Source organism: Macrotis lagotis, chromosome 2 (assembly GCF_037893015.1).
Source record: "Macrotis lagotis isolate mMagLag1 chromosome 2, bilby.v1.9.chrom.fasta, whole genome shotgun sequence".
NCBI lineage: Eukaryota > Metazoa > Chordata > Mammalia > Peramelemorphia > Peramelidae > Macrotis > Macrotis lagotis.
In genome coordinates, this window is record NC_133659.1 from 95,261,430 (window position 1) to 95,288,287 (window position 26,858).

Below are 26,858 nucleotides of genomic sequence, written 5' to 3' on the forward strand. Positions count from 1 at the left end.
CCCCCCATCTTTCCCATCTATTTGTACAGATTTTGCCATATTTATGGAGACAAGGGAAAGTTAGTAATGTGAGGGTAGGGTGAAAATTATCCACAGAATATGAGATTTTTCAATCCTTTATGTAATAATCTTTCCTTTTACTATAAATTTCCATGACTTTTCCTACAAAAATGTTCTTCTTAGCCTTTACTCTTTTCTAGTCCATCAAACTTGCCAATTCAAAGCTGAATTTTTCCTTTTTCAAGTCTCAGAAATTTGTCAGAAAACAATTTTCTATTAATGCCTTACCTCCAGGTAATGCTGTTGTTCTCGTTTCCCTGATGTTTCTATACACACAACATGTTACCTACAGAATTCATTACATCTGTACTTGACATGGTCTTCTGGGGTTCTATTTTCCAAATGGGTCCCTGTGAGATCAAGACACTCCACTTCTCAGTAGGCACTCTGGTGCTGTGCAGAAAGTTCCAGATGTGTTTGGATGCACCAAAGCGCAATACACTTCAGCATAGCTTTAAGTACCTTGGACAGCAAGTACTGTTCCAGCAGATTCATAAATCCTCCAAATCTTATCCTGGCCAGAGGCACAATGGCATTTCAGTAGCTGAACTTCAGCACCAGGGAATTTTCAGCTGAATAAAAGAAGAAAAGAGAAATTGTCACAAAAACCTTCCAAGTTAATCAATCACTACAATTTGTAATTCCTAGGCTCGAATTCTATATATCTTTCATATTAATTTCTTGCTATGCCTAGAGGTGAAAAGCATTGTGCTAGTCATGGAGAAAGATAGAAACCTATAGTTTCCATTAGACACAGTATTCTTCATGGAGGGTATAATTTTGTGTGAGGATAAGACGCAAGCACAGCTAATTATTTTAGCAATGCTACCCAATCTTTAAACTCAATGTTATGATATACAATATTACATGATACAGGAACTCCATAAACTCTTTTTACACTTTACTGAAAGACAATGTAAAAAATCATCTACACCTCAGGTTAGTAAGTTTAAAAAGATGAATAATAATTATCCTTAGAGTTCATATAACATTTCGTTTTGTACTTCTCTATTGTGTTTATTATAGACTATTTAATATTATAGTTATCTGCTATAGGAGACTACAAACTCCATGAGGGAAGTGACTAAATCTAAATTTCATATCTCCTAGCCAGTGTTCTACACAATAAATATTTGTTGTATGAATCAATTATTATTATTATTACCCATGTTGTTATTGATCAAATAAGCAGAACTTTATTATCTGCTCATTATTGTTAGCTATTATAGGAGGAATATAAAATAAGCATAAAGACACGGTCCTTGGTTAAAACTTATAATGACTGGGGAAATAAAACTAAGAAATCAGTAAAAGAATATTTTTTCATATGATTTGTCCTTAAATTTCATCAATAGCTTTACCTTACTACAATTATAGTAAGCAATTAGATGCTAAATAGTATGTACTGCTATAGAATGTGAGTTTTCATGTAATTCAGAGCAAAGGAAGAGGGCTAGGAGTCATGGATGGGCAAAATTAACTTTAATATAATGAAAAACTTCTTAAAAATTAGAGATATGAGTAGGAGAGGCTACCTTATGAGAGAGGGAAGTTTCCATTATTGGAAGCCTTGAGCCAAAAGCTGGATTTGTGTTCACTGAATGTTGTTGTTACCATTGAAGCATGGTTTTTCTGATCTCTTGGACAAATTTGACTATTGATACTAATATTTTTGGTGCTAATATTATGTCATATGAAATTAGTTAGAGTAATGGATTTATGGAACAATTTAGACTTGAACTACTTACATCTTAGAGAATGGGTAGAATTTGTTGAGTTTATTTCTTAGGAAATACTCTAAATGCCTGTTAAGAAAAATTTCATCAGTGACCTTTAACTGCTGTGATATGCACCTGTCCTAAGACATGGGATTTAAATTTGTATCATTCTTAAGTGGTTTAAGAAATTTCATCTCAAAAGTAATTTATCAGGGTCTTAGCTTCATCCTCCATAAAAAATGAGGAATTATACCAAGATAATTGGATCATAGAATTTAACTTTAGATGGCAAAGCTCATTGACTCCAGGGGTTTTAAGCATTTGTTTATGTCTTGGACCTCTTCTCAAAATATTTTTTAAGATGCATAAAAGGAAATACAAAAGATTAAAAGATAAATTGATTATATTAAAACACAATTTTTAAAAATATTAAAAAACAAAATCAAGAACCTCAAATTAAGAATCCCTGATCTCTTCAATCCTTTTGTGTAATAGACACCAAACCTTCATTTGGTTAGATAGCTTAACAAATGACTGCATAATCTTTTAGTGTCCTTCCAGCTCTCAAATTCTATGATTATGTATTTCATCCTAACTAACTTGGCTCCTGGAATTTTTCAAATAACCTTTCTATTAAAGATCAAAAATATAGCTGAAAATAAGCTTAGTGGAATAGATCTGATTTCCCTTAAAATGTGCCTTGAATTTTGTTCCTCTTTCCTTTAATAATAGATGTATATAGGATTCTTATTCTATTATCTGACAATTTAGTGGGAAGCATTTAAAAAATAACACCTTTACAGAACCCTATAAAAGAATCCAATTCTTTTTTAACTATCATAGCATTATCATAGATGTCAAAACTTCATCTATTGACTAGTTTAAAAACAGATTTCAGATTTATTCAAATTATTCAGATTAAGATTTATTTCAGATCATATTACCAGATTTATTGACTAAGAGTTATTTCAGTAAGGTGACGGCATTAGTAAAATGTAAGGACAGTTTACAACAGTGTATATAGGATGCAATTATCAATTAAATGCTCCTAGAACATGATCAATAAATTGAAAATAATCCAGGAACAATTAAGGTCCAATAAATTAAGTCAAAAAGAATACTATTTTCCATGATAAAATTTCCAGGGATTGAAATTGGGTTAAAATATACTCCCTGTATATTCTTTAATGATCTTTTGAGGATAACTGAGGTCAATATTCAAACACTTGTGGGGGATATAGTAGCTGGAGTCAAATAAAAGGTTTCATGTGGAACAAGGAGTAGACTTGTTTGCTACTGATAGGCAGTGATCAACTCAATCAATGTAGGAAAAACAGTGACTAGTCTTCTAATATCATTCTGATTCAAAGTCTAATGGACTACCTCTGAGTTTGGTTATTTCAGTAAAATCTGACTTTTTGTGACCCTATTTGGGGAGTTTGTCATTCCTTCTCTAGCTCATTTTACAGGAAGAACCTGAGACAAACACAGCTAATAAATTTCTGAGGTTGGACCATGATTTCTTGATATCAGGCTTAGTGCTGTATCCACTATGCCACCTAGCTGCCCTTTATCTCCACTTTACAGATGGGAAAACTGAAGTAGATATAAGTTGAATAACTTTCCCAGAATCATATTAGTGTCTTATATAAGCGTCTTACTGTAAAATATGATCTGTATGCTAGCTATCTTGTCTCTGACATCTTTATAATAATGATCTACTTATATATTGTGATGTCTTCATGAAAATATAAAAAACTCACATTTTTAAATAGCAGACAGCTACTTATCATTATACAATTATATGTTATAAAATTATACAAGGCAATATTATACAATTGACTGAAAAGTGCAGATTTACATAAGACCTCCTATGCCTTTTATTTATTTTTCATTAAAATTTTGACTTGGAAATACAAAATGCATTCTGAAATGTAGTTATTGAGGAAGGCATCACACCTGTTTCTCTCATAAATGATTCGTGGAGGTGGGCAGAGCCACAATGGTGGAATGAAGGCAGCATTTCCCAGGAACTCCTTCCCCCCCAAACTCCAAAAACCATTAAATATGACTCTAGCCAAAACTTAAAGGGGCAGAACCCACAGAAAGACTGAGTGATACATTTTCCCAGTCCAAGATAACTTAGAAGTTCCACAGGAAAGGTGTATTTCATCGGGACTTGGAGTTGGAAAAACCCTACTTGCAGCACAGCCTGGGAATAGCTTGAAGGGACAGTGAGAGAATTCTGCTACACCAGAATGAGTGTGGAATGAGGAGCACTGGCCGCAGAACCTGCAGCAAGAATAGGGAAAAACCAGCCTGCACCTCCAGAGCACATCCCACAAATGGTAAGGGGGTCAGGGGAGACTGCAGAAATTTCTCTGCTCTCCCTGGGGGCAGGACTCTGCAGTTTGACCACACTCAAATCCAGGTTGAAGTTTGGGTTTCCATACTAAGATAGCCAAGCAGGGCCTCTTCTTCCTGCTCCAGGACTGTGGTCATCCACATATCAAAGCACAGCACTTGGAGGAATAAAGTCCCAGTGAGGTGTTCCCCACCCACAAAACACCCCAAAGCCTTGGAAATGCTATAAATTAGTCTTGGGCTGAGGAAATGAGTAAACAACAGAAAAAGAAGAATCTGACCACAGAAAATTACTTTAGTCCCATAGAAGATCAAAACACATACTCAGATGATGACAAAATTGAAGCTTCCATATCCAAAACCTCCAAGAGAAATAGAAAATGGGCTCAGATTATGGATGAGCTCAAACAAAACTTTGGAAAGCAATTAAGAGAGATGGAGGAAAAACTGGGAGGAGAAATGAGAGTGATGCAGATAAATCATGCAAGACAAATCAGCAGCCTGGTGAAAGAAATACAAAAAAAAATACTGAAGAAAATAATATGTTAAAAACCAGTTTAGGTTAAAAGGAAAAAGTAAGAAAAGGCAAATGAGGAGAAGAATGCCTTAAAAAGCAGAACTGGCCAGCTGGAAAAGGAGATTAAAAAAGCTCTCTGAAGATAATAACTCCTTCAAATGCAGAATGGAACTAAAGGAAGCTGATGACTTTGCAAGAAATCAGGAAGAGATAAAACTCTTCCAAAAAGCCGAAAATTAGAAGAAAATGCAAAATATCTCATTGGAAAAACAACTGGCCTCAAAAACATATCCAGAAGAAATAATTTTAAAATTATTTTAATTTTTAATTATTTTAATTTAATTATATGCACTACCTGAAAAGTCAGGACCAGGAAAAGAGCCTAGACTTCATTTTTTTCAAGAAATAATAAAACAAAATTGCCCTGAGATCTTAGAAGCAGGGAGTAAAATAGAGGCAATTCACTGGTCACCTCCTGAAAGAGATCCCCCCCAAAAAACTTCCAGGAATATTATAGTAAAATTCCAAAACTTCCAAATCAAGGAGAAAAATTCTTAAAGCTGGCTGCCAGAAACAAACAATTCAACTACTGAGGTTCCATAGTCAGGATTACACAGGATCTGGCAGCATCTACATTAAAGGCTTGTAGGGATTGGAATATGATATTCCAGAAGGCAAAAGACCTTAGTTTACAACCAAGAATCAACTACCCAGCAAAACTGAATATCCTCTTTCAGGCGATCAATGAAACAGGGGACTTTCAAACTTTCCTATTGAAACAACCAGATCTCAACAGAAAGTTTGATCTCCAAGTACAGAACTCTGGTGAATCACAGACAGGGGTAGATTAGAAGGACTAACTATGAGGAACTTAATGATATTGAACTTTTTGTATTCCTGCATGGGAAGAAGATATTGATAACTCATATGAACTTTCTCATTTATAAGAGCTATTAGAAGAAGCATATATAGACAGGGCACAGGAAGGGCAGAATATAATGGTATAATATAGTAAAAAGATGGATTCAATGGGTCATAAAGAAAAGTACTAGGAGGAAGGGAAAGGAGATAAAGAAGAAGCTAAGAAATTTCACATAAGAGTCAAGAAAAAGCTTTTTCAATGAAGTGAAAGGGGGGAAGGCAAGGGAGAATGAGTGAGCATTCTCATCAGAAATGGCTCAGAGAGGAAATAACATACACACTTAATAGGGTATAGAAATCTCTTACCCTAGAGAAAAATGAGAAGAAAGGGATGGTATATGGGGTAATGGGGGGAGGGAAGGGGGGAATAGGTGATAGAAGAGAGGAAAGATTGTGGGAGAGGGTACTCAGATACAACATACTTTTGGTCAGGGCCAGGAGGAAAGGAGAGTGAGAATAGAATAAATGAGAGTGGGGAGGAATAGAGTGGAGGAAAATACAGCTAGTAATAGCAACTGTGGGAAAAATATTGAAGCAACTTCTCTGGTGGACTTATGATAAAGAAAGTAACTCACCCCAAAGACAGAGCCATTGGAATCTGAATACAGACTGAAGTACATTTTTTCTCTTTCTCACTATTCTTGAGGTTTCACATCTTCTTGGGGGGGAGGGGGTTTATATTTACTCTTATAACAAAATTATTGTAATAATATAAAATAAATGTCTAGGTCCTTCACTGAAAAAAAAAAACCCAAAATAAGTGCTTCATGGATCATTAAACCCAGAGAGGCAACTGTTCAGCACCTCTGAGATTATCAGTATCAAGTAAAGAATAAAACAAAAAGATTTATTTGTGAAATATTTTCAATTGTCATAGAGGATGTCTTGTGCAGAGTTCACATTAAAAAGTTCTCTGTGGATGATGAGATTTCCCAGAGATTTCTCTATTGGTGATGGCACTCTACAGAATACAGTTGGACTCTACCTGAGGTCCATTAAAATCAAAAGATAGCCCTACTATCTATCTATCATCTATCTATCTATCTATCTATCTATCTATCTATCTATCTATCTATCTATCTAAAAATGTGTGTGTATAACCATTATGAGAAGTTTCTAGGTCTCCATTTCCCATAAAAGTATACCCATAACTATGTTTAGTATGATTTTACAAATATAGTCTATATTATATTTGGTTTTTTTTTGTCAGGGGAGGGAAAGGAGGGAGGGAGAAAAACATGAAACTCTAAACCTTGTAAAAATGATTGTTGAAAACTGCCATTGCATGTAGTTGGAAAAATAAATAAAATATCAAAAAAGTTTTTATCTGTAATGCTGGGTGATAGACTCATAGGGAAGTGATGGATATTAAAAGAGGATATAGTATGAAGAATAGGAAAATCTTGCACTTGGTTTTGAGCAACAGGGCATCTGAGATTCTAATAGTGGCATCCAGAAATGTTGGATTCTTGTTATCTATAAACAGAACCCCCTAAAAGACATCATTATCTATAGGGGACCCTAAAGACAACCTAACATTAACTGGTATCTGCACAGAGAACCTATGATGGTTTTTCCCAATATGGCAATGACTAGAAGCTGCTTCAGTGATGAAATGGAATAGAAGTACTTCCAAGAGATCCCAGAGCTTGTAGATACCTATCTTAATCCAGTCTGCTAATTACATAGACAATACCAACCTCTGGCTATAGTTAGGATCATGAATGAATGGTGCCTCCAAAAGGCACCTCAAGTAAGAGAACTTTAGCCATTCTTATCAGTTGGTTGCTCTGACTTGGTATATTTTTTCATAGTTTTACTCTTCTATAGATGGCACCTTTGGAGAGATGATGCTAAGATCTTTACTCTTCTTCCTTCTAAGGCCAGTTTGTGACCTTGCAAAAATAGACCTTATTTCTTTTGAATTTTTTCTTCTTTTACAAGGGAGTTTTATCTGGGTGCTCTGACCTTGTGAGCTTTGAAAGCCTCCACCTATTGCTGAGTCCAGTCCTGAATGTCCTGACAGACACTCTTTCCCTTAATCCTGATATTCTGCGAGCTATCATGTTAACTCTCTCCTTCCTTCTGCTATTAAACTCTTAGAAAAAAATTTCTATACTTCTCAATCTTTTGGAATCTGACTTTTAACTTTATTACTCTACTATAACTTCACTTTCAAAGCTTACAAATGGTTTCCTAATGGATAAATAGAATTTTCATTGGCTTTTATACAACTTCTATGTTCTTTGATCTTCTCCTCTGGAACTCTAAAGACATGGTTTGCTGTAGAAATCATCTGTAATGATTTCTTGCCTGTTCCCTTCCCGTGTTTTCATCAAGGATACTTTCAACATATATATATATATATATATATATATATATATATATATATATATATATATGCCACTTCCCTAAAGATTTTGTAGAGATTTAAAAAACACTGTGTATAGATAAGTCTAAGTCTAAGTCTTGATTATTATCTTTTGTGATATTAAGTATGATATTTTCCATTTCTTAGGGGTCTTCCTCTCTTTGAAATATCATGAAAATCAATCTTTGAGTGCCTTAAAAATGATATCTGTCCTACCTTTTCCCCCCTATTTTATGTGTTTATATCTAGCTATTCATTTGGACTTCAACTTTATTAGTCTCACTGCTATTTCTTCACATGACAGATGAAATCAGTAACCAATTGTGAAACTTCCATTGTCACTTGATGAAAGTGAGTAGCAGTGGAAATGAATTTGACTGAACTAGAAAAATACAATATTTTATCTCTGTTGTTCCTATGATTATATTTATTAATGCTCTTGATATAATATGGCTTGCTGAACTTTCAGATTTTCTCTCCAAATTACTTTTTTATGTTTTTGCAAAGTAATATTGTTTACAATCTCCCTATTCTCTTCTGTACTGTTTTACTAATGAGTTTATAATTTAAGCCAATATTGCTTTTAGTTGCCATATTTCTTCACTTGGCAAAGGATTGAAATGTTTGTTTTCTGTAGAAATTTCTGGGTTATTTTTTTCCTTCTGTTTATAGTGGCTGTTTTTCATTGGTTAAACTTTTTTTTTTTAAATGGTAGTGTTCAGGGGCAGCTAGGTGGTGCAATGGGCAGGGCACAGGTCCTGTAGTCAGGAGGACCTGAGTTCCAATCTGGCCCCAGCCACTTAATAATTGCCTAGCTGTGTGACCTTGGCAAGTCATTTAACCCCATTACCTTAATTTTTTTAAAAAAATGTAGTAATCAGAGACAACATGCTTACTTTATCTACTTTATATTTTTCTGTGTGAACATCTTTAGGGAAATTGTGTTGGAGGTGTTTTAATTAAAAACAATACCTTTTGTGGGGCAGCTAGGTGGTGCAGTGAATAGAGCATCAACCCTGGATTCAGGAGAACCTGAGTTCAAATCCAATCTCAGACTCTTAATAATTATTACCTAGCTATGTGACCTTAGATAAGTTACTTAACTTCCCTGCCTTTTTAACTTTATTTTGTATTCTTATCTCTTACTGATTTTGATTTTTAACCTATTAATCTGACTATTCATAGATAATTGATTTTGGAATCCCAAACCAGTAGTAGTCATTTTTCCTCTCTATTAAAATAGTTGCTTTAATTTTTTGTGTGTAATGTTTCTTAGGGCTTTCCACATCTGACATTTTCTTTTTTTTTTCTTTTTGCAACGCAATGGGTTAAGTGGTTTGCCCAAGGCACACAGTTAGGTAATTATCAAGTGTCTGAGGCTGGATTTGAACTCGGGTAATCCTGACTCTAGGGCCAGTGCTCTATCCACTGCACCACCTAACTGCCCCCTATTTTCTGTTTTCTTGTAGAAAATTCCATGATATCCAGAGACAAGACTTACAAAAAATCTACAAAAACTTGGTCTCTTTTCTTTCCTAATATTAAAGTAAATATTCTAGCACATATTCCTGTTCCTATTTTTGAATTTAAATGACCAGACATCAAAGAACATGTTGAACTGACTTCAATAATATTGTCAAGACCTTTGTAAAATTTCCCTACATTTTTTTTAGGATTTTGCAAGGCAAATGGGCTAAATGGGGTTAAGTGGCTTGCCCAAGGCCACACAGCTAGGTAATTATTAAGTGTCTGAGACCAGACTTGAACCCAGGTACTCCTGACTCAAGGGCCGGTGCTTTATCCACTGCGCCACCTAGCCACGCCCCCCCCCATATTTTCTATAGTGGATATTGACACCAAAAAGTATAATTACCTTTATAGAGATCTGGTTGCTTATTATTTTTTAGAGATCTGGTTGCAACCAGATCTCTATGAATCTGAGTATCCCATGAAATAATTTGTTAGTTTTGCATTCATGACAATAGCAACTTTAACAAGGTCTTTATTTGTCTTTCTAGGAAGCACCTCTTAATTATCTTTCACTTAGGTTAAATTACTTTATGTCTACTGGTTTCATTTATGAGAACATCAATATAGAGAGTTTATTTCTTTCCAGAGTATAGCAACTTGTTGACATAATAAAAAAACTTGTTTACATAATAAATGTAAGATGCTTGTTCTGCTCAGACATATTGTGATTCTTAGTATCAACTACCTCCTATTCTATTACAATTCCAATATTGTCCCTGTTAGAAGCAGGATAAAATTTAGGAATACTTTACCTTTTAATAATATGTTTGTTGCTCCATTATTGGGTTATGTAGCTAGTAATTCATTACTTTATTGCCAGACAACTGGCAAAAATTCCTAGAAATATGAATTTAATGAGATAATGGAAGAGACCACTAATCAAAAACTGACTTCTCCTATTCAGGAATCATGATTCAAGGCTCAGAATCTTCAAAATAGATAGCAGGGACAGAAGATTCTGCGGGGGGAGTATTATAAAGGTAGTTTGGGTATTAAGTGTATTTTAACTCAAAAGTAGCTCAATGTATTTCATGGTGGGACAAAAATATCATTCAAATTTGGAGCTAGAAATAGGAACTTTTGATTCAAATATGGAAGGTTACTCTCTCTCTCTCTCTCTAGGATATGATGAAAAGATATTACTAGATTTGGCATTCAAGGCCAGGAGTTCTTCTGACTATTTACATCTTTTAAGAAATATCTTCAAGAATTTTGGCCAACTTTAAAATTTCCTAGATTTGAACCAGATGAGTCTCTTTCTACTTAACTATGCTGGTTCTTAAAAGATATCATTTATCATTAGATAGATCACACTCTAAGCCTCTCTATGTTGATAAAAGTTGTTAGAGCTTTACCTCTTCTTGCCCAGTCTATTGGTATCTCAAGTTTATCTCGCACTTACAATGAAGCATTATAGGAAGATTTTCAGGAAGAGAAAATTTTATTTGGAATATGAAATTTCAGAAAGTGCTTTCCTCACAGAGGTAGGTGGGACATACGTTTTTCTCCCCTTTTTACAACTAAAGAAATGAAGATGCAGAGTTGATAGGTGACAAGTTCCACAACTAGGAAAAGCACCAGTCCAATTTTAACTCATGAGCAGCCTTAAAGGAGAAAAATTGGGCAAGTATAGCCTAAAGGCATATCTAGCTGTAGGGAAGTCCAACCCCTTTGCCTTTCGCAGTGATAATTTTTTTAGTATTAACGAACAGATTGATCTCCTTGCTCTTCACTGAGGATGCCCCCATAAATTACAACTCAGCAATCATAGGTTGAAGTCTTGGAAAACAGAACCCAGAGTCATCACACCAATTGACTCTATACTAATAAGACAATTAGAATTTATCAGGACTAGCACTTCTGGTTTGAGGGCTTGCCATGCCATTTTCTGGGTTGTTCATCCACCATTGGCAACCACCTGTCATTCAACTCACCTGTGACTCCAAGAAGCTATAACATGCACAGTAGCTACACCCCAGTAAAATCATTCTCACAAATAGGCTAAAACGAGGTTGAAAGTAACCAAAAGGTCTCAAACCTGTTGGTGAGTTAGGAGAGTATCTACCTGAGCTATGGTGAAAATTTCCTCCAGGGGAATGAATTGATATGAATAATCTGTTCTAATGGCCATGAAGGCAGGTGAAGCAGGCATTATGAAACTTTTAGAACTTGATCAGACACCAGACACCAAGGTCAATCCATTGCCTTCCCAGCCATTGTGAATGGTCCGTACTTTTGTCTTGCCATTGGACTTAGTGACTCTGGAAGACAGAGGAAGACTGACAACTTTGTCTCATTTAAATCTAATTCAAGACATCATCCTGTGATATCTTTGGTCCTCTTTAAAAGCGGATAACAAGCAGACAATAAAAAAAGAATTTGTTCTCATTAAAATAGGTAATATTTTTAAAATTCCTTTTTAGAAAGCAAGATATTATTTCAATGTTTTGTTTTTTTCTTATACTTATTTAAGGACTGACTATTTAAAACTTCAGTGCTGATCCTATATCAGATAGGATCTACAAATCAGGAAGGTTAGTTGGTCCTTCAGATGGCAACAGAAAAATATGGGGAAAATAAAGGGGTAATGAATCAAAGGGGACTACATAATAATTGTGGAGTGGTCTCAATGAGCTTCAAAGGTTTGTTGATGGATTATTTTACACAGAAAAAAGGGTAGCTAGGAGGTCTGAATATATTTGAAGGTAAATAATTCTTATCTTTGTCATTTATTCAACCAACAAATACTTATTTGGTAACCAATTGTCAAAATGATTTTAAAGTACCAAATGTGTAAAGATGTTATTTATAATGATGTATGAAGATGGCATTTAAGCATTCTTTGAAAACTTGTTATTCATCATCCAAACCCCTAAATTGGCTTTCTTTCTTTTTTCCTTTTTTTTGTTTTTAGTTGAAAACTATTTAATACAAAAATAAAGACATTTTATATTAGTTACTGACTTCATCTTGTGCCTTGTGGATCAGTTTATATTTATTGACTAACCTTTATGCCAAATTAAACAGAATAACCCATTTATAATCCAGAAATTACATTGTCAAATTTTAGTAGTACTGTTACATAGCATTCTTTTTTCAATACTCTAGAAATATTTAAAATGTCCAGTAGATGGCAAACTTTACTGCATGCAAGCAATTCAGCAGAAAACTAAATTGGTCTGAAAGTCTCAAATAGACTTCACATACTATTAAAATTTACAACTACATATGTGATTCACAAGTAAGAGCCTGAACTAAAACACTCCATTGTGATTTCCCTGGTAAATGAATTCTAGTTATAATTTTTAAATGCTTTTTTCAAAGCCTGAAATTGTACTTTTGACAATCATAATCAAAAGCTCTTTTATTTTATTTTTTTTTTACCATTAATATAATTAATAATGCCTACCTGGAGAGTTTTTATACAATGAGCCCTGTAGCATCCAGGGAATGATTAGTGGTTCATTTTTCTTTTATTGTTAAAATAGCATTGCCAATGGCTATAAGGTTAGTTCATTTTCAGACCCATGAAAGTCTGTGGCCAGTTAACCCAGGTCTCTTTCTCACCTCTAATCCCAACCAGATGTCTCGAAAATATACATTTTTGTCCACAAGGGGGATTGTGCAAAACAGTGTGAATGGCTCTCCAGGTCACAATCAAAGCTAGAAAAAATTCAGAGTGCATGGTCTACTAATAGACTACAGGAATCTATAGCAATTAGAGACTGTAATGCTATACCTGAACTATATGGAATGCAGGTAGTAATCCATGGGGTGTGTGTGGGGGAGAAATTAATTTGCATATCACTCCTCTTTGGAATTTGTTGACAACTAGTTACTCTATATGTGGTAAATACTCAAGTCTTTCTCTGGTTGACAAACTGGCTCCATAACTGATGATTATGAGCTTACTCTGGACATTGTTTTGTGCTTTTTCAATCTTATGCATAGTCAATAAACCCATCCTCAATGCATCAGCAGATACCATTCCAGGAAAGAGATGCTCCTTATTATAATATTTGATATCACAAGAGCAAAATATTTTTGGTGTGGTCCTTTTGTTTTTTTAAATACTTTAATGAATAATAGTCTTAATAACTGCCCTTGGGTTTCTTTTCTTTGGAAGGAGGGGATACAATTGGGACCTGTAATTTCATCTGTGTAGAGAATTCTCAATGTGAACATCCCATTCACCAATGTTGATCAGTCATGCATCTGTAACTAGCTAATTGCATATTCATTCCCCATTCTAATGTGAGCTCCTTGAAGACAAAGTCCATGTTATTTTCCTTTCTTTCCCTCTCCAATGCATAGCACAACACCTGGCACTTAAAAAATTATAGCTTGTTGACTGACACTAAATTATATTCTCAGAGAGCTTCGGAGAATTTGCACATGCCCACATAAAGAGAGGCAAGACTAAGACCCAGATCTTAGTGACTCCAAAACCTAGTCATTACATTGATGTCTTTACTCCTAGAAGGAGGGAATAAAAATAACAGAATTATACAGATAGGATTAATTTGCATAATCAGAGCAGTCAATGAAAAATTGACTGAGGTAACTAAAGAACCAAATGAGAAATATTTTATTTGAATTTGGATGGAAGAAGTCCAACTCATTGTACTAATGAGAAAAGTGGAGTTATGACAGATTTAGTGTCTTGCCAAAAGCCATACAGGTAGTGTCTGTGTGTGTGTGTGTGTGTGTGCTAAATGTTTTGCTAAATGGACTGAAAGTTCCTTGAAAGTAAGGATTTCCTTTTTCAATTCTGTCTTTACATTTCCAGTGCAAAAATCTCACCTATCACAGTGAGAAGCATATAGTAGGCACTAAATTAATGCATGTCTATTAATTAATAAAGACCAGAATTTGAATTTACTATAAATGAACAAAAGATGGGATCACTCAGATTAATGGAAATAGGATTAGAATTGGAGTCTAACCTGGAAGAAGATCTGAGTTTAATTTTCACTTTTAATACATAGAATCTGTATCATTATGGATTAAACTCTACAAATCTTACTTTCCTCATCTCTTAAATGGGGATAATACAGAAGTCAGAACTTTTGTGAGGTGCAAACGAAATAATGTGTAAAGCAGCAGTTTTAAAATTGCCATATAAATGTCAACTATTCTCAAAGTACCATAATTGTTATTTATATCTGGAAACATTTTATGTATATATTCTTAAAGATTATAAATTTGGATTATATTATTGCTTTCCTAGAGAATATTACTAGAATAGTTTAAAATTGAAAATGTAGGTTCAGAAAATATGGTAGTAGGTAAAACAATAAACTGAAAGAACAATGGCGGTCCTATTCCACTTCACTACTCTTCTCATGTCCAGTGCCAAAAAGAGATTTTACTGGATATAATTAGGGTGTGCTAATAAAGGTTTAACAACAAAGGTTTTTCCACCACCCTCCAAAGTACTTGTGATACTCTTTTAAATTTTATCTGCATTATTGGCATTTTTCTATGAACTTGTCTAGACAATAAAAAAAATCAAGCCTTGATTTGTAGCTTTACATATTTTAGAGGTGTAAATATGCAGAAAATATGACAATAGTTTCTCCTAGCTGGTATGAGCTAGATGCAGCATGCCCCTGGACATAATCATTAGGATTTTTAAGCTTTTGGACACACATGCTCATTTAAACTTGTCTCTTTCCTTTAAATTTTACAAATTATTTGTTAAGTTTTTTTAATACAGTGGATATAACTGGTCTTTGACCAGTATATTTCATATTCCTGCCTATGTGTACTCACCCAGACCAACTCCCATGCCTAGAATATGGTTTCCCACCCCCAACTCCTCTTCACCTCTCATAATTCATATCTGCTTTCAGAGATTAACCCAACTGTTACCTCCTCCATGATGTAGGCTAGCCTGATACAACCCCAGCCCTTTTTAATGTTCATTCTTCCTCAATTTGCCTTATACTTTTATCTGTTGTATTTATTGCATCCTGCCGTAGAATGGAAGCTCAATGAGAAAAGGAATGGTTTAGTTGGTACCTTTTGATCTCTATCACATCACAGCACTTTACTTTTATTGGTTCTTGTTCTTCCTTATTGAAGAAGACCAAAATGACATCACTATGTTTGAGACAAATTACAGTGTGTCCGACTGTGGCTGATCAGACGAACATAAGCTCAGAATGCTCTACCACAGGTTGGGCACAAATAGTCCATGTGAACACTTGGGGTGAGTACTCTAAACTTATGTACGTCATGTTTCCTCTAAGTTGCTTCAATTCTGCCTTCCTCATAGAGTGCAGCCTTTACCCTCACTGATGAGGGCATGCCATGCTGGGCGATCTTGTGCCAGTGTCTCCTATGCTGTACAATCAATTTTAAAGTTCTTCAATGAAACCTTCAGGGTGTCTCAGTATCACTTCTTCTGACCCCCTTGGGAGTGCTCCATAAAATAGAGGGTTTTTTGGTTAAGTATATGTCTGGCATTCTAACAACAACGTGTCCAGTCTATCGTAGTTGCATTCTCTGTAGTAATGTTGGAATGCTAGGCAGTTTAGCTCAAGAAAGGACCTCAGTGTCTCTAGTATCTTCTCCTGCCAGGCAATTTTCAGAATCTTCCTAAGACGATTTAAATGGAAACGATTCAGTTTCCTGACATGGAGCTGATAGCCTGTCCAACTTTCACAGGCAAATAGCAATGAGGTCAGCACATCGGCTCTATAGATCTTCAGTTTGGTGGTCAGTCCAATACCTCTTTTCTTCCACACTTTCTTTCGGAGCCTCCCAAATCCTGAGCTAGCTCTGGCATTGTGTATGACAACCTCATTGTCTATGTTGCAGCTAGATGGTGCAATGGAAAGAGCACTGATCCTGGAACCAGGAGGACCTGAGTTCAAATCCAAGCTCAGATATTTAATAATTACCTAGCTGTGTGACCTTGGGCAAGTCATTTAACCCCATTGCCTTACAAAAACAACAAAAAAGAAACATATTATTCACAACCCCTAGAATAAACTCTTGCTTTTATAGGTGCTTAATAAATATTTATACATTTCAGATTATAATTTTTCTTTTGATCACTTTTGACTGCCTACTGACAGGACTGTATGAACCATGCTGCTAGACTCCTGAGGTTTCATCATCATTATAGAGGCATCAAATCTTCCCTTGCTAAATTACTCCCTTTTTAAGGATTTTAGTTAATTACAGGTTAAAGCTTAGTCTAAAATTATTTTTCTATAGGCAAAGGCATATTTATGGCAAGTTAAGTTCAGTTATTCAGATAATTCAGACCAAAGAGTTATCATCAAGGGGAAAAAAAGAACTCATATTTCTTTAGAGATCATGCTTTTGAATAGATGAAAAATGTTCAGGATTTTTGGTAGTAGAAATGCAGTTTCTTGGGAGAAATATCCATTTTCCTTTCTATTATATAATTATATTAAATTAAATAAATATACATTTATATTAAAATACACATTATTGTCTTTCTATAACTTATCGGAAATTTTCTTTACAGGCATACTGCTTTTCTACTTGTCTGGGAAGCAGTTTAGGGATTTTTCAGCTGTCACCCTAAAAAGTAGCTGCTAAATTAGCAGAAGTTCTCAGTTCAAACATTTAGCAAATTCTCCTGTGTTTTTCTTATGGTTAAAATAATGCCTGATTGGATTTGAGGTGGGGGCGGGGGGGGGGGGGGGGGAACAAACAGACCTTTACAATTTGCACTGAAAAACAGCATTATATTTAGCTGTGTATTTTCAACCAGAGCACTAACACTTTAAATATTGATATAAATATTTTAGACAGTATTTTTACCCTTTCTTCCTTCTTCTTTCCTTTTTTGCAATTATAAATACTTTTTTTTTCCCTTTTCTTAGAGGTTAATCCATGGAGAGTGTTGAGAAGTCATTTAAAGGCGTCCTTATAATAGATCATATATTAACTCAGCTAGCGCTAAAAGATTTATATTTAACTGAACAACAGCCTTGTGAAATGGATGTTATTACTATTTTCACTTTACAGATGGAAATAGTTTATATAGCTGAAGTTTAGAGAGGTTAAGGGACTTGCCTGGGGTTCAGAACCTGGTATTTCTGAATCCATGTCTGGAACTTTGTCTCCTAAGCCTTTTCCCTCTCTGTCAAATTACAAGTCAAGCCAGAGTCTTATGTTGGGAATGTTTCAGTTCCCCCCACCCAATATGATTAAATAGAGACCTTCCAGAAAATCATATTAACAACAAATCAATATAAAATACTTTTCCTTTCAGTCTAAAAACCAGAACTAAGTACCAATCAGTATTAAGGAGCATAATTCTAAGCAATAGCTGAAAATTAGTTTTTTTATCCTACTTACTGGATTTTTTTTTGCTTAGGGTAGGATCAGTGATGATGGTGATGATGATAATAGTAATGATAGTAATAATTATGCATATGCCTGTAGTCTTCAGTTTGTAGTTTCCAACAGTTTATTGAGAGTACTGAAAACTTGAATGATTTACTCATAATGCATAGGATTACAGATTTAGAGCAGAAAGGGACCATCACATCCAACCTCCACATTATATAGATGAAAAAATTAAAACAGAGTTTAGACAGAGTCAGTCTTAAGTGCTTACTTTCCTTATCAGTGGTAAGCAACAGACACAGTGCTAACCTCTGGGGATAGAAAAAAAAAAGGTAATAGATGGTTCCTTATTTGAGGGAGTTTACAGTCTAAGGGAAAGATATCAAGAAAATAATGATGCACAAAAAATGATAAATATAGAATAAATTGGAGATAATCAATATAGAGAAGGCACTGGTATTAAGGAAGGTCGGAAAAGGTTTCTCACAGAAGATGGGGTTTTTTAACTGGCAATTGAAGAAAGTCAGGGAAGTCAAGAGGCAAAGATGAGGAAGAGGAATATTGCAGACATGAGTGACGACCAGTGAAAATTCTTAGAGTCTGAAGATGGAGCATCTTGTTTAAGGAACAGCAAGGAATCCAGTGTTACTGGATCTTTGGAATTGGGTGGTAGGCAAGGGGAGAGTAAGTTGTAAGGAGACTGAGAAGTTGTGAAGTGCTTTGAATACCAAATGGAAGATTTTATATTTGATTCTAGAGGTAAATAGTAAACCACTAAAGTTTATTCAAAGAAGTTATTAAAAGAAATGATTAGATTTGCATCTTAGGAAAATTAATTTTACAGCTGAGTAGGGGATAGAATACTATGAAGAAAGACTTGCCCAGGGGCAGCTAGGTGGTACAGTGGATAGAGCACTGGCCCTGGAGTCAGGAGGACCTAAGTGCAAATCTAGCCTCAGAAACTTAATACTTGCCTAGCTGTGTGGGCAAGTCACACTTAACCCCATTGCCTTAAAATAATAATAATAAATAATTTTTTTTAAAAGAGAGACTTGCCCAGGGTTATACAGCTAGAAACTGTCTGAGGTAGAATTTGAATACAGGTATTCTAGATTAAAGATTCTGTTGCCTCAACACTATGATACACTTTGGTACACTGCTTCTCCATAAGAATAATAACTCATATTTGGGTTGCATTAGAAAGTTGTGGCCTTAGAATATTAGGCAAATTCCATATAAGTGAATTAAATATTGATTTTACTTTCAGTTAGACAAAACAAATAATCAGAGACCAAATTAGTTTTGAGTAAAGAAAAACCTATTGGGAACACTAAGTTATGTATTTGCCTTATTTTAAACTCACTGTTCCACCTGATCTTCCATAAAATAATGTGAATTTCAAACTCTAACACTTATACCTACCATTAAACTAATCCTATATATCCAAATGATTTGGTTATTTTATGGTTCAGTTGCTCTTCTATTAAAGAAAAGGAACAGAAAGATAAGTAAGGATTACTCAGAAGAGTTTCTAATAGGAAGCTTTGATCTATCAAATTTATTTAGTTTATGGAATTCCTTTATCTAAAGGGTTTATTGTGGCTACATGCATTTTTAGGAGAAAAAGAATTCTCTTTATATTTTTCTTAATTTTATGCTTTTCTCAGGTATCTGAAAGTTTACCTGTGTGTTTTTTTTTTCCTTTGCAGAATCCTTTTGCATTAGAAATGACACTGGATGCCTCTCAAATCCTTGTCTAAATAATTCTACATGTGGTAATGTTGGTAAGAACAATACTTGTCATTGTTCCAACACAACTGAAAATGTGGGGAAAGATTGTGATAAAAAGTTGGTTTCCTGTTCCTCCAAGCCCTGCAAACGAAATGCATTTTGCTTTGATTGGGATGAAGAGCCTGGCTTTTTCTGCCGCTGTCCACCAGGATATGGTGGGGTAACCTGTGAAATAACTCTTAGGTCCTGTGTCTTGGGATTTTGTAGACACGGAGGTGTTTGCCACCAGGGTCCCTCTGGTCCTTCTTGTGACTGTGCAGCTGGGTTTATTGGAAAGCACTGTGAGACTGATTTCAATGAGTGTGGTTCCAACCCTTGTCGCAATGGAGCGATGTGCCAAGATGGGATCAATGGTTATTCCTGTTACTGTGTCCCTGGATTTCAAGGAAGATATTGTGAACGGGAAGTGGATGAATGTGTTTCAGATCCCTGCCAAAATGGGGCCAAGTGCCGCAACAAGGTAGGGAGCTACATCTGTGACTGTCCGCCAGAGTTCTTTGGTAAGTTTGATTACATCTAAGATATTTTTTGTTATGTTATTACTAAGGGTAGCAATGGGGATAATGACTTATATCCTAATCACTTATTCTTTAATAAGGAAGAAGGTCAAATTCTCATTGAGAATTAGTTAAAGCATGAGTTTGTTGGTTACTAAATTGAATACTGTTGAAATTTAAGTACTATTACTAGTCCTATGTAATATATATTTATATATATACATATATATATAATTTATCCTTTGATACTTCATTCTCTTAATCAAATGTTTATTATCAAAGACAAAGTCTCTATTCACAAAGATCTCACAGTTCATGAAAACAATTGCATATATAATAGATAGATATAGTGCAAATGAGAGTTAATGTCAGAGGAAAGGAATTATTAGGGGGGTGGAGTGGGAGGGCTTGGGGGTAAGGGAGAGAATGAGAAAGGTCTATTGCTTATGATGGAATTTAAGCTGAACCTTGATGGAAGAAAGGAACAGCAGAAGATGTAGGTGAGGAGGGAGACTATGCCAGACATTGATTCTGAATGGATTATTAAGTGAAAGATGTAATAAGCAGGCCAGTTTTGCTGCATCGTAGAGTATGTGAAAGGGAAAAAGTATAAAATAAAAAAAAACTTAAAGATAATTCTTTTTTCTCTTAAAACTGAATGTAGGGGCGGCTAGGTGGCATAGTAGATAAAGCACCAGCCTTGGAGTCAGGAGTACCTGGGTTCAAATCCGATCTCAGACACTTAATAATTACCTAGCTGTGTGGCCTTAGGCAAGCCACTTAACCCCATTTGCCTTGGAAAAAACAAAAAAAAAAACTGAATGTATTCACAATAAGATTTTTAAATAAATGAATTACATAACTAAATAAATTTGATAAATCAAAACTTCCTATTAGAAACAATTCTGAGTAATCCTTCCTTACCTTTATGCTTCTTTTCTTTGATAGAAGCTCAACTGAACCATGAAATAACTAAGGGTAGGAAGAACACAGGTTGTGAAGAGCTTGAAAATGCTTTAAAATAGAATTTTACATTTAATTCTGAGGATAACAGGGGGGCTGACTTCTCTCTCTCTCTCTCTCTCTCTCTTTGTGTGTGTGTGTGTGTGTGTGTATGTGTGTTTGTGTGTGTGTGTTTGTGTAAAAACATCATTATTAGTCCTAAACATTAGGGATATCACTTAGGCATCTGAGAATGTAGGAGATCAAGAGGAAGGTTTTTGCAATAGTCCAGATGATGAGGGACCACCAGAGCATTATTGTGTGGATTATTAATTAAGAGATCATTTGGAGAAACTTCTTTGAAGAAAATAGTTTCAGTTGAACAATGAGTTTCAAAGTCAGACTGAAGAAAGGTTATAAGAGCATGAGAGAAGAGGAAGTCAAAGCACCAATTATAAATGGCTTTCTCAAGGAGTTTAGCCAGAAAAGGCAACAGGGTTATAGGATGATATATAGTGAGGATCAAGTGAAGGTTATTTAAAGATGTGGAAATATGAACATTTTAGTAGCCAGATGGATGCAAGGGGAAAACTGAAGATTAGTGATAGAAGAGGTAGTAGTAGAAAGGGGCAATTTTCTGGAAAAGACAAGATGGAGGGGGTTAAGCATGCACTTGACCTTAGCAAGGAGAAGGGTAGCCTCTTCATGTAGATAGGGTGAAGGAAATAATGCTGGGAGCCATCTAAGTGATGGGAGATGAAGTGGTTATTGAGTCATTTTTCAGTTGTGTCCAACTATTCATGATTCCATTTGGGGTTTTCTTGGCAAAGGTACTGAGTGGTTTGCCATTCCTTCTCCAGTTTATTTTACATATGAGGAGCTCGGGCAAATGACAGCTAGTGTCTCTGAAGCCAAATTTGGACTCAGAGAGATGAATCTTCCTGACTCCTGGCCCTTCCCTCTATACACTGTGCTACTAGCTGCCTGTGAGATAAGGAGGAAAAAAGGAAAGTCTTAGCAAATGTCTTCAATTATTTGATAAATATGAGGCAAGATCTGAACCTAATGATGGGAGAAAGGGGTGTCATTTGAAACAAGATGGATGAAAAGTTTTAGCATGGTTCCTATGGTAAATGGGATAGTGAATGGATTAAGAAGTATAAAAGGATTGCTTTACCACAGTGAAGAGCCAATTTAAATTATGAAAGAAATTTATAATGGATTGAGTTAGTATGGTTTTATGATTTTATCTAGTTTTGTTCAACATATCAGTAAGAAAGAAAGCAGTGGATGGTGGAGGTAATCCAAGAAGTTTAGCAAGGCACAATTAATAATAGGCTATAGAAACAAGGGAATTGACTATGGAGGATGATGTAGAGTTGAATGGGTTCCTTAAGGGATCAAGATATAGAAAGCAAGGTATTACCAGTTCAGGGCTGATAGCTTGGGAAAGAATTGAGGAATAGAGTAAATGGAGTCATAGTGAGCACAACGAACAGGTTTAGGTTTATAAAGCAGAAGGAATGACAGAACTATACAAGATTATATCAAATAATTTTATAATATCCTCAACATAGATATTCTTTCATTGATGCAGATAAGAACTTAACCACTTCCTCTCATTCTAGAAAATTCTAGGCCCTTACATATTATGTATAGCTGACCTGGGGAAACTCTAGCCAATATCATTGGACTTGGTTTGTCTAAATTCTCCAAAGGCTACTGCACATATGGCAACGCCCTTGTATTCTGACTGTACCCTTTAATTCTTATAGGAACAATATTAGGGTCTATCAGGGAATATTTTCAGGCAAAATAGTGGGTGCCTCCCGAATTCCAAAATACTTATTAATTGCTATGTGATGGATATGTTGAAAGAAAGCAATGTTCAAAAGTAATTATGGATTTATTGTTGAATGGATCAGTTCATTTTTTTTCCCCAGGATGAGACTAAACAAATCATATAGATGAAGTTTCATTGATATATATTCTTCCCTAAGATGGTTCTGTGGTAATTTTGCTATTAAATGCATGATAAAGTTTTTATTTTTTAGGTTGAAGCACACTGATAGACACTTTATTTTTTTTGATCTGTATTCAGTTTCTTTTAATTTATTTTTTATTCTCATTTTGTACAAATGTTTTTTTACATTAATGAAATATTCTTGTTTACAAGTAAACAAAATACCCCTCCCCCCATGAATATAGATATACTTGCTTGGGAGAAAAAAGTAAAGGGGAGAGAAAATTAAAATAAAAAAATAATAGTAATAATTGTAGGTATGGCCAGGTGGCGCAATGGACGAAGCACCAGCCCTGGAGCCACGAGCACCCTAGCTCACATCCAGCCCCGTAGACCCAACAATCACCTAGCTGTGTGACATGCAAGCCACCCGATCCCCACTGCCCTGAAAAAAACCAAAAAAAAAAAAAAGAAAAGAAAAGACCCAAAATAAAATAAAATAGTAATGATAGTAGGGGTGTCTGGGTGGTGGACAGAGCACTGGCCCTTGAGCCTGGACCACCTGGGTTCAAATTTGGCCTCAGACAACCAACAATCATCCTGTGCATCTCCAGGCAGGCCACCCAGCCCCATTTGCCCTCCACCCTCCCCCAAATAATAATAATAATAATAAATGTGCTTCAGTCTTTGTTCCAACACCAACAACTCTGTCACGGGTGGATCACATTCTTTATGATAAGTCCATCACAAAAGTTACTTCCATATTTTTCCAACGTTGCCATTGCTGATCGCAACTCCCTCCTTTCTTATTTCTCCACTACCATGTATTCTATTTTCTCTCTCCTTTCACTCTGACTCTGCTGTAGGGTCGCTGAGTAGCACAGCAGACAGATCCCTGGTCCTGGGGCCAAGAAGCCCTGAGCCCTCCCTACCACCCCTTAGGCCCAGCATCCACCCGGCCCTATGGTCCTGGGCAGGCCTTCCAATCCCAGCCCCTTGCAAGAAGTAAAAAAGAAAATGTGTTATATCTGACCTCTCTCCCCCCATGGTCCATCCTCTCCTCCTTTATTCACATCCCCACCCCTTCCCCCTGCTCCCCTCTCCTTCTTAATCCAGATGCCTATACCCCATTGAGTATATATGCTGTTTCCTCTCCTAGCCATCTCTGATGAGAGGAAAGGTTCCCTCATTCCCCCCTTGCCTCCCCCCTTCCATATCATTGCAATAATTCATTGTAATAAAAAGAAATCTTATTATATGAAATATCTTGGACTATTCCCCCTCTCCTTTTTCTTTCTCCCATTTCATTTCCCTTTTTTTCTATTGACTCCATTTTTATACCATATTTTATCTTTGAATTCAGCTTTCTCCTGTGCTTCAACTATAAAAGCTCCCTCTACCTGCTCTATTAACTGAGAAGGTTCATATGAATATTATCAGTATCATTTTTCTATACATGCAGTTCATCCTCATTAAGTCCCTCATATTCCCCCCCCCCTCCAATCTCCATGCTTCACCTGAGTCCTGTATCTGAAGATCAAACCTTCTGTTTAGCTCTGGCCATTCCAACAGGAACATTTGAAATTCCCCTGGTTCATTGAAACTCCATCTTTTTCCCTGGAAGAGGACATTCAGCCTTGCTGGGTAGTTCATTCTTGGCTGCATTCTAAGCTCTTTTGCCTTCCGGTATATTGTATTCCAAGCCCTACGAGCTTCCAATGTAGTTGCTGCTAAGTCCTGTGTGATCCTGACTGTAGCTCCATGATATTTGAACTGCGTCCTTCTGGCTGCTTGTAATATTTTCTCTTTGACTTGGGAGTTCTGGAACTCGGCTATAATATTCCTAGGGGTTGGTTTTTTGGGATCTCTTTCTTGGGGGGATCGGTGGATTCTCTCTCCATTTCTATTTTTCCCTCTGCTTCTAGAATATCAGGGCAATTTTCCTGTAGTAATTCTTTGAAAATGATGTCAAGGCTCTTTTCCTGATCGTGACTTTCAGGTATTCCAATAATTTTTAAATTATCTTTCCTAAGTCTGCTTTCCATATCAGTTGTATTTTCAATGAGATATTTCACATTTTCTTCTAATTTTTCATTTTTTTTGGTTTTGAAGTATTGATTCCTGATTTCTGGTAAATTCATCAATCTCCTTGAATTCTATTCTTTGTCTGAAGGATCTGTTCTCCTCAGAGAGTTTTCTTATCTCTTTTTCCATCTGGCCAATTTTGCTTTTTAAAGCATTCTTCTCCTCAATAACTTTTTGAACTGTTTTATCCATTTGACCTAAGCTGGTTTTTAGCATGTTATTTTCTTCAGCATTTTTTTGGATTTCCTTGACTAAGCTGCTGACTTCATTTTCATGTTTTTTTCCTGCATCTCTCTCCTTTCTTTTCCCAGTTTTTCTTCCAACTCCCTCATTTGATTTTCAAAGTCTTTTTTGAGCTCTGTCATAGCCTGAGCCCAATTTCTGTTTTTCTTGGAGTCTTTAGATGCAGGAGCTTGTGCTTCCTCATCTTTAGACTGAGTATTTTGATCCTTCTTGGGCTCATTTGCAAAACATTTCTCAATAGTCTTCCTCTTATTTCTCTGCTTGTTCATTTTCCCAGCCTAGTCCTGGTTTTGGGGTGCTTCCTGAGCTTTTGGGACACTCCCACAAGGGTCTCAGTGTGTGAGGGTCTGTCCTCCCTCCTGGTCTGTGAATGACCATAAGCGCCCCCCTCTGCCACGGGGCTGAGGTGGGGGGGCCCTGTTGTTCTATGGGGGGGCCTAGACTGGGATCAGGATCTGAATGTGGTCAGAGCCCCAGAGTCCTGTTCCAGGGGCAGAGGACAGAGCTGGGCAGTCTCTCTTCACTCCCCTCCCTCAGCTCAATGGGCTCATGCCCTGGGGGCTCCTGCTTAGCGGCTCCACCTGCTTCTGTTTCTGGATCTGGGCTGCAGAAAGACCAAGCTGTTTGCTGTGTACCTTGAGGGCTGGGCTCCAAGTGCTTGCTCTGGCAGAGGTCCCCCACTGTTCCCCCACTTTGTGCCCAGTGCTCCTCGGGGTGCAGCTCAGGAGACTCCCCCACTGCTGTGAGCTGCGGCTCCCAGCACCCTGGGGCTGCCTCCAGGAGGCTTAAGTTCTTTGTCTCTGGCAGGCTACCCCTCCAGTGGGCCACCCCTCCGACCCCAGGGAGCAGAGCCTTTCTGCTCTTTTCCAGGTTACCTTGAGTAGGAGAACTGCCTCACTGGGTCCCTTTGTGGGTTCTGTCTCTCGAAAGTTTAGTTGGAGTCCTTAGCTTATGAGTTTTATCAGAGAACTCCTAAGACTTGATCCCTTCTTGTCCCCATCTTGGCTCCACCCCCATGATAAAGTTTTAACTTTATTAGTTAGTTATGTTCTATTCATATTCCTTGACCTTGACCCTTGTCACTTCCCAGATTTATGAAGACATACAACAGTATAGATGGGTACTTCATGCTGATTATCTTGCTTCCTTTAATCTTTTAACCCTTTCATTGTCACAAGGAGGTCCACATATCAATCCTATCCAAACCCTCTTCTCTTTATCATTTCCTTTCATCATCTCTCCAGGAAATTCACCCTTTATTATTTCCACATTTTTGCACCCTATGACATATTCCTCTATGATATAGTTCCATCTTTTCTTCTTTCTAGAGCTACCTGTTTTATTAGCTCTTATCAGTCTTATTTACTTCTTTATTCTTGGAATTCTAACTATTCTTTTTTCCCAATTCTTTCAGCATTACCCCTACATAGTCCATAAAACAAAAATAATCATTATAATTTCTACATTTTACAGAATTTATACTAGACTCCTCTATTGTTATTTATAAAATAATTTTCCTTAA

General features: G+C 36.1%; 1 protein-coding gene across 1 annotated transcript in view; it reads left to right on the plus strand.

Moving 5' to 3' along the window:
* Nucleotides 1–26,858, plus strand: part of CRB1 (crumbs cell polarity complex component 1) — a 286,152-nt gene that overhangs the window by 101,054 nt on the left and 158,240 nt on the right. Inside the window, exon 5 of the mRNA XM_074220895.1 lies at nt 19,525–20,106. Coding sequence (XP_074076996.1) covers nt 19,525–20,106 — 582 coding nt within the window. The remainder of the gene's footprint in view (nt 1–19,524; nt 20,107–26,858) is intronic.